The sequence below is a fragment of the Anomalospiza imberbis genome, chromosome 3 (genome assembly GCF_031753505.1).
Source record: "Anomalospiza imberbis isolate Cuckoo-Finch-1a 21T00152 chromosome 3, ASM3175350v1, whole genome shotgun sequence".
Taxonomy (NCBI): domain Eukaryota; kingdom Metazoa; phylum Chordata; class Aves; order Passeriformes; family Viduidae; genus Anomalospiza; species Anomalospiza imberbis.
Window position 1 is genome coordinate 19,144,831 of NC_089683.1, and position 12,846 is coordinate 19,157,676.

Sequence of the window (12,846 nt, forward strand, 5' to 3'; positions counted from 1 at the left end):
GCTAGGAAATAATATGGCTTATAAATAATGAGCTATTCACTGACCCTTTTAACATATGGAATTGCTTTTATTCAGTTCTTCACTGACCTTTATAATGAGAGAATGGAAGTCATTACAGGATTTACACATTAAGGAGATGTTAACAAAATGAAAACAGATTTTCAGAGAGAGATTGTTTTCTGCATGGACCACCTTGTCCTTGCTTGAGACATTTTAAGGAGATTATTCTCTACATGGATGAAACTGAAGATTCTGTTTTTTTCTTGTAACAATAACATGAAAGACTAGTATGTGCACATGCACATATAATCCTAAATTGTGAAGTGTGCCACTTCACAAAATCCACAATCATGGTTTGGAGCCCTGAGACTCTGCCCAGATGGATGCCCAAGATGTGTGAGCCACATTCATATTTAAGCAGATCATTGTTAACACCTCCACCAACATGTTCAGGTCTAGACAGAAGTAAGGTCTTGCTCAGATACCAGTAGTATCGAACCTTTATTGCTAAAAGAGATATTTCAGCTCTTCTGATTACACATGATATGATACCTATTTACCTCTCATCTTCCCAGATACATACGTAGAGTTAATCCCTGATTAAAAATGCTGATACCCCAAAACTTTATGTTTCCTAAGAAAATATGGAGAGCCTTCCTATGCTATACCTCTTGGACCAGGAAAGAATTTTATCTTTATTTCACTAACACTTTCAGTAAACTACAAAAAAAGAGAAAAGTTCACAGTAAAATATAGTTTTGCTCTCCGCCCTGGAAAATGACACAGCAACAGTAATAGCAGCAAATTTAACCAATTCAAGCCTATTCAGGAGAAACTTCTTTCTATCAGGTGCCAATTTATCTGATTAACACCTGCTTAGTTTTATTGTCCTTCACAAAAAAATTATCTTCTGAAATTCCCTTGTAGTCATTTCACTCTTTCTCATTTGCACCATCTATGGTTATCAGAATACATGTGAGGACAATTTCTGAAAATTACTTAAGCTGAATTTCTGTTCCAGGAGGAAGGTCTGGAGCATACTGTCTGGAAGAATAATTCATTCCAGGAGAGAGAAAGGAATTATCTTTTTTAAGAAATTGCATTTACTGTAGTACAGCTGCTACTTAAAACCAAGAGCAAAATGTGGTATGCCAAAAAACAGATATTGCAGTATCAGCAGAACTGCTAAGCTTTTGTAGTCATAACTTTTGGGACTGTATAACTATAAGCCATTTTGAACTGACTGGCATGAAAAGGGAATCTTTCAGGGTAGGTGGGTAAATAAGCAAGAAGCAATAGCAATATTTATGGCAAAGGTTGCACCTCTCATTGGATGTGCTGACTCAGGCGAGGGTGCTAGCTCTGCACAGGAGGTGATCTCATCTGTAGATAGGGATCATGAAAATCATTCCATGGTGCATCTTGTCCATGCATGATCAGCAGCTGTCTGAACAGAGATGATCAACATCACTTACCTTGGGAAGCCATTGTTCTCACATGCTTCCCTTTGAAAATCCTGGATAAACCTTGATTTTTCGAACTGCCATTTGAATTCACCCACTGTTTCCTAAGGAATCTGATACACAGTTAAGAATTAATGACAAACAAACCCATAGTTAAAAGGTAAAATAAAAATGGTAAATTAGATAAAACATAGATAGAAGGTAAAATAAAAAAGATAAAACAAAAAGGTAAAGTATATATGCCACCCATAATACTATATAGCAGCATATATATTCATAACAATACTCATCTAATAAATTATCTGTTTTAAATGTTCCAAGTGTTCTTTCTCCAAATCTCACTGTAGTCAATAGGAAGTATAACTGTAATGAGCAGGACTACAAAATGTGAGTGTGGCAAGGTCCTGAGCTGGCTTTGAAAAGACTCTGCCTAGAAATTCTTTTCCAAAAGAATAAAACTTATTTAAACACTGAAAGGTTTTAACAAAAGTAGGAGGTTTTCTTTTTAAACAAGTAGAAGAGAAATAAAAAGATTTTTCAGGTGTTCTCACGAGCTCCTTGCAAGCATGTCCTTGCTTCCAGGCTAAACAACAACTTTCTGAGTCATTGGCTAAGTCCTGGCTTATGCCCCCTGCTCCTAAGAGGCTCCTCAAACCCTCTCTGAGAAGAAACTCCAGCTGTCTGCTCCAAGTCTCTCAAGCACTGACTGCTCTGGGCCCCTGCATTCACACAAAGGAGCAATCCTTGTGCTTCTGTGCCACAGGGTTCACCATCCTTGGTATTTTTCAATAACACAAATTTATAAGAGTCAAATAAAATGAACACCATGACTCAAAAATAGAAATAGAATTAGGAATCACTCAAGCACCTTCCAATGTTTTGGTTTTTAATCTAAGAGCTAAAAACCTTGGGCTTTGAAGAGAAGGGGCATGGAAAGCATGAAAAAAGGATGGAAAAATAAAGTTTGAAATGGAAAAATAATGACTGTGTCCTTTTAATTCTGCTGCCTCTGGAAAAAGTTACAAATGAATATTAGAAGTATGTTGTTCATGTCGGTCTTACAAATGATACAGGGATTTTTTTTTCCATTTAAAGGCTAGTATTTTGTACTAAAATGCCTGCCAGCTGCCAGCTTCTTAATAGATACTTGTTAACAAGGACAAGGTCTCTTGTGGTCTGTTTCTCCACAGAATAGGACATCTTAATTGCACTGAGGTTTTCAAATATTTTGCTTTTTTGATAAAACAAAACAACAAAAAAGGCAATTAAAAATCAAACAACAACTTTCAAACTCATTACTACCTAAGAGCTGTTTTGGCTGTTGTTCTGCTAGAAAAATGAGTGAGAATAGAATGAGAATTGGCAATGAAAGAAAAACAAACAAAATCAGAAAAATCAGCAGAAAAAAGTATAAAATTGGCTAATTTTCTAAAATTCTTCGACCTAACTTTCAAATGATAAGGATAAATAATAGAGCCTTAACTCATATTTTGAAGATATTGCTACTTTCAGTCAGAACTGTGTGGGAATAAATTATGCTTTCCCCAAGCTATGCAAAAAGAGAAAAAGGAACCAAACCTGTCAAATGTCCATTTTGTGGATGAGATTGGACAAACAGATGAGTGGAGGCCAGTGGAACATGTACAGCAAGGACCGTGGTAAATAAGATTACTGTCTGTGCAACTGAAGCAAATTGTACATGACATTATTTACATGCAAAAGGTGCCCATACTGTTCAGGTTTTAGTAGTGGATTTTTTTCTCCATTTGCTTCTTTAGGACACTCTGTTTTCCTTACTCTTATCTAAAATCTTGCAGCTGGAATGGCTGTTTTGCCTTGGCAGGTCATTATAGATTCAAGGGCCAACAGGAAAAGAGCATGGCTGCAAACATGACATTTTGGTCATGATACCTGAATTACAAATCAAGACACCTCCCCTCCCCAACCCCCCCGATTTCACTGCCATTGTAACAATGCCCTGGGGCAGAGAACATTGGGGGTTTTTGTTCTCTTTTTAGTACTTATTTGTCTGCATTCCCGTTCACAGGACTGTCTTACCCTCTAAAATTACTTAATTCTAACCAGAGACTGTAACAAACAACAGAACATCAAAGGTGACTAGAGGACGAAGATCAAACAGCAATTAGTCAATCCGGGAAGCAATTAGAGGACACTGAAAGAGCCCTTAGGGAGAGAACAGGACTGAGCTGGCCCACCCTAGCTGAACAGTCATATTGGCTTTGATCAGCCTGGAAATCATGGATGAATTAAGGGAGGTCTGTTGATAGCCTCAACTTCAGACAACCTAGCTGAACACACCCTCTTGCTTCTTGGTGTACATTGGTATTTGACCCAAAGATTTGAGAAACTACATCTTTCTGGTATATTATTTTTAAACACAAACATCTATATGGAAAAATATATATTCTTCTGACTGTCCTATTAAGTATTGCATTACTTCTGATTTTCCAAAGACTTTTTTTAAACTATTGCTGCGGTCAAACTATGGTAAATTGATTTTGCTCCAGACAAACTGTTGCATTTCACTGGAAACTAAGGTCATGATGAATAGAGCAGACCATTCCTGACCCAGACTGTGTCATGTTGGTGAAGTTGCTCATGACTCACCCTTTAAGCTTGTGAGGCATCTTGCCCAAGCTGGTCACCCAGGCTCAGCTATTGTTAACAGTGAGGTGTCATTGCCAAAGGGCAAGTCAGGTGATGAAAAAACCAGATGGTGCCTGGAGGGGATGTCTGAAGATCTCTTGGCCAGCCTTCTGCTGAGGTAAGGGCTATTGCCCGCAATCTCTCATAGGAGTCATGGCTTTGTCTAATCAAATCTTGAGAACCTCTCAGAAAAAGGATTCCCAGCATTTCCATGTAACATGTGCCAGTGCCACACTGCTGTCCTAGTAAAAAATATTTTTACACAATATCTAACCTAAATTTCTCAAACCACAATTTACAACCATTACACTTATATCACTGTTATTATATCATCTGCCACTGCAAAAAAAATGGCTTTGTTTTATCAATGTTTGTACTTTTTCTTCCAGGTGTCACAAGTCCAAGTGTCACAAGTGTCCAAGTGTCACTTTCTCTTCCAAGGTCGCTGTTAGATCACAACCTTAACCAAACTTCACCAGATGAAATAAGGCCAGATCCCTCAGTCTGTGCTCACAAGTCATGTACTCAAGGCCGTTGGGTATCTTGGTGTTCCTTCTTCTAGCTTTTTGTCATCCCCTTTGATCCGGTAAGGCAGAACAGGATGTGTCCTTCCAGGTGGGACCTCACATGCACCAGCTGTGGTGGAAAGTGTCTTCTCTCGATCTGCTGCCTCTGTTTCTCCTGATTATGCTAATTTGTTTAAAATTGAGAACAGAAAACATCTACACTGCTCTGGAGAATTGAACAGCATTTGTTCACCACTGCATCCAGGATCCTTCCTAGGATTTCCTATGCCCATGGCTGGGGCCTATCCCTCCTGCCAACCCCCTCTGGGCTTGGGTTGGGACCAGGTGCATAGGGGGAACCAGTGTCTGGCACAGCCCTGGGATGTGTGAGCAGGGCTGTGGGGATGGGGATGGGCTGAAGCCAGGCTGGAAATGGCAGTTTGTTTAAAAGCAGGTCTGCTTGCCCTCACAGGGGCTCTGGCCTTCCCCACAGCAGCTCCCTCGGCTCAGGGACCAGCTCTGCTCTTCCCAGATTGTCCCAGCACCCCAAGAGCCAGGCCCCTGGGCTCAAGGCACCCAGGGTCAGCCCAGTACCCAGCTGGGAAGTGGGCACAATCCCACAGCATTCATCTGCCTTCAGAGAGGGCATTTGGTTTTATTTATGATTGCAAACATGTGGCTGGTGGCTCTGATCCTCTGAGGCCTCCAGGCACAGCTGCAGAACAAATCATAGCCTAGAGTCTCTTCTGGGTGAGGTATTTCCTCAGTGTAGTCAAGGGATTCAACTAATGACACCCAATTTCCCGCTATGCTGATATTAAAGAAAATTACTCTGTGGGAAACCAGCAGCTCATTGGTTCAAGTACATTTTCCTTTGGGAAAGTCTCTTCAGGGGAGTTTTCTTATTTTCTTTTATCATCACAGGCAAACTCTTCCACTGTATGTTGGCTGGCCATGTTTCTTTGCATTTTAAGTTGCTTGCCAAAGCAGGGCTTTTTTATTATGTTTTTTTATTCAGTATTTTTCTTAGCATATAATTTAAAAAGCCAGAAGGATAAAAACAGGTTATCCTCCTGTGCTATCTACTTTTCAAGTCTGGCTTCACTAGCCAGTGCAGGTTGATAAGTGTTTTACTGCTGTCTTACGTGTGAGAATTGTGTGGAATCAAACCAAAGGAATTAGGTCTAATAGATCCTTATTGCACAGTTGGTAAAAAACCAAGCTTATGGTTTATTTTCCTAAATATCAGATAAGTGGTAGGCAAGATATATTTCCTGCATGTAACAAACTGTCCCTTTGAAAGGGAGGATACATTAAAATGCATTGGCTGAAAGAACAGAAATATGTGAATATGTGGCAAATGGAAGTTATACAGTTTGATTTAAGATAAAGAGTAAGCATCTTTCCTTGAACACATTCGCTAGCACCAGGTAGTCTGGTTGAAGTGAAGATTCAAAGATAACTTGGAAGACAAGCTTTTCTTTATTTTTTTTGGCAGTCACAGGAATTTATTATTATAAAGAAACTAGCAACACTTGTTCAGGTGTCTGCAAGTCACCAGGCAAATAAAGTTACCCATCACACTCTTGGCACACTCTTTTTTGAACTTGGATGGAACATCTTTTATAATGGAGCCAGTGAAGGAAAAATTTCCTCCAGAAATTCATATTATATTCAGGAAAGGAGAATGGCAGCTTTTAAAGATATCAACATTACTATCCCAACTAAGAGGAAGAAGGATTTGTGAGTATGTGGAGACAATGTCCTCAATGTTCTTTGCTGTCCCAGCAGATATCATAAAACCTCAAATGCCTGTGGTCAGAGAAGTTACATTGCCTCTGACAGATCTGGCTCTGAAGATGCACGAGGTGTTTCAAGAATGATGTATCTGAGTATAGCCTAAGCTTTCCTCGATAGTTGAGAAATGCTTATGAACAAGCATTTATGAATTTTAATAATTGCATTTAGCACAATTGCTGACATGTCATCCAGCTACTCCATGACATTCACTTTGCATATAGAAGAGAAATAAAAGGTAAGATTATGTGCTTTTAAAACCAGTTTGAGCTTTGTTTCTGCCTTTAAAAAAATCAGTGATCATATGTTTAATCTTCAGATCCCTGTGCTGGTAATTATCATGAAAACACTTTAAATGTAAGTTTCTATGGTGCTTTGTTCAAGATTTTGTTAATCTGGTCCTCTTAACTCTTACTGTTATTATTGACCAAAAGGTTCTAATTAATGATCTAGGTCATGATTCAGTGTCTGCTAAAGACAATGCAAAGCATTTTTACTGTCAGGTATGTGAAGATATGTTGAAATGTCTAGCATGCCTGATTTTATATCCAAAGACAGAATGTTAACATGGAGATATAAACAAAACTGAAGAGGATTTCTAATACCTAAATTTTTAGAAAAACAAAAGATAAAAGTATTAACTATTTGATCTTTTAGAAAGTTTTTTTTAGTACCTCACCAAAGCAAAGTCTATGAAACTAAATTACTGGTATGGAATAAAACCAGCAAGTGGCAGTATTTGACAAAATTTGTGAGATGGATAGGAAACTTTTAACAGCAAATGGAGATTTACACTATATCTAACCGTAAGATAATAATTTCTGCTAGCATTCAGAAAGAAACATATCTCATTTCCAACTTTTTTTTTTTTTTTTGTTAGGTCAACTTTTCAAATAGAGAAATTGGAAACAGAAGACAAATTTCCCATGGATATTTATATGCAGGGTCAACAAAAATGACCCTGCACATTTTATAAAAATTCTTCTATAAAAACCAGCTAAGAATAGAAACATATATCAAAACCATTTGGAAGTTTTATTTATCAAAAATCTTCCCTGCCACCAATTTAGAATAGCGTGCAATGAATATTAAAATCATACAATTATAGAATTGTTTAGGAAAAGATCACCTTTAAAATCACTATAAACATAACTATAAACATAACACCTCATTTTTCTGGATTCCATAGGACATAAAAAAATTCTAACTTATATGACCTATGAGGCATCAATAATATATTAACCAAGAGCTTGGAAGCTGCATGTAACAAAGCAAATGGCAAGAATGCTATAGCACATGTTACATCTAAATTTCCTAAAGACCGTGAGAGTATCCATGCACATTTATTCTCACTATCAGAATTACATGTGTAATAACACAGATACTTCTGAGGCATAGCACAATAGTCTATCAAGATCCTAAATACTAAAAACTTTTCAGAACAACTCTAATTTCCTATAGAAAACATAATTTTAACTATGTACTTTTTTTTCTCCTGAAAAATAAATCATCATTAAGCACCAAAATTACATGAAGTAAACTGTCATCATATTTTCCTAAAAGGTACGAATTTCCCAATTTGGTGCTATCTCTGTATTACTGTGTTCAGTTATCTAACCTCGGATGTTCTGCTGCTTCCAGTACAGGCGCTGCAGGATGACAGATTTACAGCTGCCAAGATGCTCTAATGTGAGTGGCATTTCTGCAACACAAACTTACTTGTGCCAACATTTGCACTTTGTAGGTCAAAAGTGTCAGAGGTTTTCCTGGACCAGGAAACAAATTTAATTTTCAAATTAAGACATGCTTATATCCCAACACTGATTACAAATGCAGAGGAGGTGATACACATAGCAGCTGCTTGCTGAATTGACATTGAGGTGACAAACTTTTTAACCTGTTTATTCTGTAAATTCTCTTCTACTTCAGACTGTTATCTTGAGCTGATGTGGATGTATATGAGTTTCTGAGCAACTTAGTATGTTGAAATAGAAGACTAAGCCCAGCCCTGCAAGAGTATTTAGAAATGCACCCAATTTAGAAGTGTACCAAACTGGTAAGAGTCTTTTAGGAGTCTCTGACCACCCTAGAAACTCAGTAATCATACTGTTGGCATGCCAGTAAGCCTCCCTTACCTCCAGACACAGACTGAGCCCACAGGCTAGGCTCACAGTTAACCACTGGGGTGGTGAAGGAAGCAGTTGTGTTGCTTTAGAGAAGGAGACATAGTGACTCATGGAAAACATAGTCAAAGATAATGAATCATCTCAGTGTATTTTAATTATGGGCCCATTAGTGATTTCCAGCATCACAGAAGACTTCCAGGCTCTGATTTTCTTGATGAGGTATTTGACTTGATGTTAAAAAAGAAAAAAAAAAAGTCCAAAAGTAATTCCCAGACTCACAGGCTAAACACAGGTTTTCACAGTGAGATTCAGAGTAACAGAATCACAGAGTGGATGAGGTTGGAAGGTACCACAATGTGTAAGCTGGTCCACCCTCCCAACTCAGGCAGGGTCATTCTAGAGCACATAGAACAGGTTTGCATCCAGACAGTTATCTCCAGTGAGGAAGATTCTACAACCTCTCTGAGCAATCTGTTCCATGAATTACTGTAGTTAAGTTTTAGGCAAGAATGGCCTCTACATTGTTTCTTGAAGAAAAAGCGATTCAGGCAATGATGCAGAAGTGCCATGGCTTATTTCTGGGGTGGAACTGGGGATGCTGACATCCATCATTTAGAAGAGGATGTGTTGTTGTTAGACATAATAGGTTAGTTGTGATCACTGTTACTGTCATCATAGAAATGATGTGCTAGTGCTCACCTGGGATAGGCAAAGGGTTGGTGATAAGGTATTGATCTGCTTAGGACTGACTGACACCACATAAGAATGACAAAGTATTTAGGGCAATGTTAGAAATCTCAAAGGCAATCTAAGTTGTTTTGTTTGGTGTTTTTTTTTTCTTTGTTTATTTGTTTGTTTGCTTTCAGGAAAGACGTGTTTTGAGAAAGTGTTAAGATCACGTGAGCTGTGGCTGCAACCATTATTCTTCTACGTGACATTCTAGTGGGTCCTCTAATACCTCCTTGCCTGTGCACCCACCGACCCAACACCACCACCAGGAAGTAATTCAGGGCAAATCCAGATTGACCTGGTTCAGCAGTCAAAGTTGCAGCACTCACAGGGGACAGTCTAAGGGTTGTGTATGTAGGTTTTCAAAGCAGGGCAGAAATGAAAACTGGCTTGTTGGACTTGCTTCTTCCCATAAGGGTTTCTCTTTCCCTTATCTGTTTGTCCTCATCTTTTCTCTTTGCTTTCTGTTCTCCTTTCCTCCCCTTACCCTTTCTTTCCCCTTCTCCACTTCCCTCATTTTGCCTTCCTTCACTCGTCTCCCGAGGTGCACGTTGCCGTGTCGCTCAGGGGATGCCTTCACGCTCTCCCTTCCGAGAACGGAGGAGCAGGAGCCGGGGTGGCGGGCGGACCCCCGGCCCCCGGCCGTGCCCAGCGCGGCTCTGCCCCGCGGTGCGTGCGCAGGGCGGCGCGGAGCCCCGCGCGGGGCGGCCGCCCATCCCTCCGCCGGTCGGGGCGGGCCCACCGCCGTCCCCTCCTCCAGCCCGCGCGGGGGACGGGATCGCCCCGCCGCCGACCCGAGCGGCAGCCGGGAGCGGAGCGGGCGCGACGCGGATCTGCAGAAGCCCCTCTCCTCCTCCTTCTCGCCCTCCGCCCGGCAGCATGGCCCGGTGCGAAGCGGCGGCCGCCCCCGGCCTCTGCCTCCTGCTGCTGCTGCTGCTGCTCCGCAGTGGGGGGCTCTTCCCCCCCGCCGCCGCGCAGCCGCCGCCGCCGCCGCAGCGCGGGAGCGTGTGGTGCCCCAGCCGCTGCCTCTGCTTCCGCACCACGGTGCGCTGCATGCATCTGATGCTGGAGAGCGTCCCCGCCGTGTCCCCCCAGACCACCATCCTGTGAGTACCCGGCGGGGGCTGCCGCGGCGGCCCGGGGCAGGGAGGGGGGCGGAGGGAGGCAGGAAGGGAGGAGAAGGCGGAGGAGGGGATGGATACCTGGGGTGAGAGGCACTAGGGTGGGTGGCGGCGGAGCCTCAGCTCTTTGTCTGCGGTCGGGGGAGGGGGCCGGACCCGAGGCGGTGGCTCTGCCCGAGGGGCCCGGGCGTCCCTGCGCTGCTCCGGGGCTGCGCTCGCCGCCCCCGGTCCCTCTGCCCGCTCGGCCCCGCGGTGCGGCCGTGCCCGGCGCGCTCCTGCCCGGCTCTGGCGGCGCGGGGTCGAATGGGTCGGAGCGGTGCCCCCGGCTCCGCGGGGCTCTTAGAGGTGGATGTTCTGGTTAGCGTACGGGTGTCGTGTCCCACTTTAGTCGTCCCTAGAAGGTTTTCAGTACTTTCTTCTTTCTGTTTAATAGCATATTCAGGCGGCAGGGGGATCGACAGGGACATAGACGACGCTTTCTGCTAAATTCTTAGACATGTTGGGGATGTATGAGCAAGCCGGGACCCAAATCCTGGGTTGTTGAAAACCAACCCGGCTCAGATTCCTGCAGGGATTTGCGAACATTAGTTAATGACCAGTTTTTTAGTTCAGACAGAAATATGTCAGTTGAAGTGCCCGGCCGTTCCTCTGGTCACTGTTTTGGGTGGGACTGCATTGGTATAAATTTCAGTATTGACAATGATTGACATTTAATTCACGTTGATTTGACTGAAACAGTTACCTTTCCAGGCATATTTCCCTGCAATAAAGGCAAAGTTCCAAATGAACATCACACGCTATTTTGTTTCGTGGCTTACTAAGAGGAACAGATTTGTTCCACTGACCTGCTTATATGTTACTTGGGCTCAGAAAGCTCTTGGCACCAGCCCTGCCCTTTCCTTACACACAGGCAGCCGTGGAAGCTGAGCAGAGCTTGGCCCTGGGAATTTTCTGCGGGGCCTCCTGTCATAAATTAACTTGTGACTGTCAGATATTTTCAAAAGGGGTCTATAAAGCCTTGCTGTGTTTCAGCTTCCAAGTATTATTTAATGTGAAGAGTACAGTCATTTAGCATTAACTGAGTCCCTCTTTGGCAAGAAGTGCAGGCTTTTGGCAGAATTGGATTAGTCCTGCAGTACTTGTAAACCTTTTAGGGAACAGTACAGGAAGTGGGTGGTTAATGTTTCTTACATTTGAAACAAAGTACATTTACAGAACACCTTTTGCCTTGAGATTACAGGAGACCATGTAAAAGCTAGTTTTGTGAATCATCTTAAATGCAAAAAGAAGGGAAAAAAGGCCTTAGAGTGTGGAGTCAAGTCTTAATGGCTTGGTTTTGTCTTAAAGGTAGAAGGGTCTGCAACAGCAGAAAATATTAGATTAAACCTCGCCGGGGTGGAGCTCCCCTTACGGTGGGTATTTATAATCTTGCAGTGAGTCAGAGGAGAATGCGTGAACAATGCAAGCATTATACTTGTCTAACCCCACTAATATATCAAGTTGTCTAGTATCCCAAATCTGAATTATCATTCTGGTATAATGCAAGCTACCATGCTGCAGAAGTAATGCAAAAGAAGTTAAAAATATGTTTACAGCTTGACAAAGAATGGTTGTTTTCAAAATATGCCTGCAGATGACCAGCATTCTTCAAAACCTTGCGGTGACTTTACTTGTCATCTAGTAATGGGTATTATCCTTTCTGGACAGCTGATTGGGGAACTATTACAAATAAAATAGGCAGTATTACGTCTGTAAATACTCAGTTACTCCTTCTGCTACAGTTGGGTAGAGCTGGGTCAGAAGATAGGCAATATGAGTCTTTGGGACAAAGAACAATGGTACAATTTATTTAATAATCAGTAGTTTGAAGGTACCAATCATACGTAAATAGCTTACCTGTTTTATATTAATTGCCTAAATTTCGCTGTAGGATGTACTTTCAGAATAACTGTTACATGTCTGAGGTACTCACTGAATTACCTACCACTCTTTATTTTTACTTACCTGCGATGTTGAACTGTAGTTTTACACTGCAGTGTTACACTTCACAGAGGCAGCCCATCACCCACAGAGGGTTTTCTACACTCAAGAACAGTTTCTTTTTTTAAGCATGAAAGTAAGCAGTTATTTCATCTCTGGTTTGATTCTCAATGTTTGTCTTTCAAGTGGTGCCTGTATATGAAATGTATTTTCTTGAGTAGTGGTGTTGATAGTTAGATAAATAAAAATAATAAATTAATTTAATTTGATCACCTTCCCCTTTAAAACAAAAATTCAGGAAATCCTGCAAAGTGTATTGTTAATGGGTTAAGTCCATTTTTACTGGCATTGATAAATTCCACATTCTCATCTGTTTTATTTCTTACTTACAACATAGATTGACTATGCAAAGTAATGTTGTAAAAAAATATCACCCTAAGTTTTTCGTGGTTTATAA

The 12,846-nt window shown here is 41.5% G+C and overlaps 1 protein-coding gene across 1 annotated transcript in view; it reads left to right on the top strand.

The window, feature by feature from the left end:
* The first annotated feature begins 10,054 nt into the window (after window positions 1–10,054).
* PXDN (peroxidasin) overlaps window positions 10,055–12,846 on the top strand; it is an 85,641-nt gene continuing 82,849 nt past the window's right edge. The window contains exon 1 of the mRNA XM_068183554.1: window positions 10,055–10,394. Within this exon, the coding sequence (XP_068039655.1) occupies window positions 10,168–10,394 (227 nt within the window). The 5' untranslated portion in view covers window positions 10,055–10,167. The remainder of the gene's footprint in view (window positions 10,395–12,846) is intronic.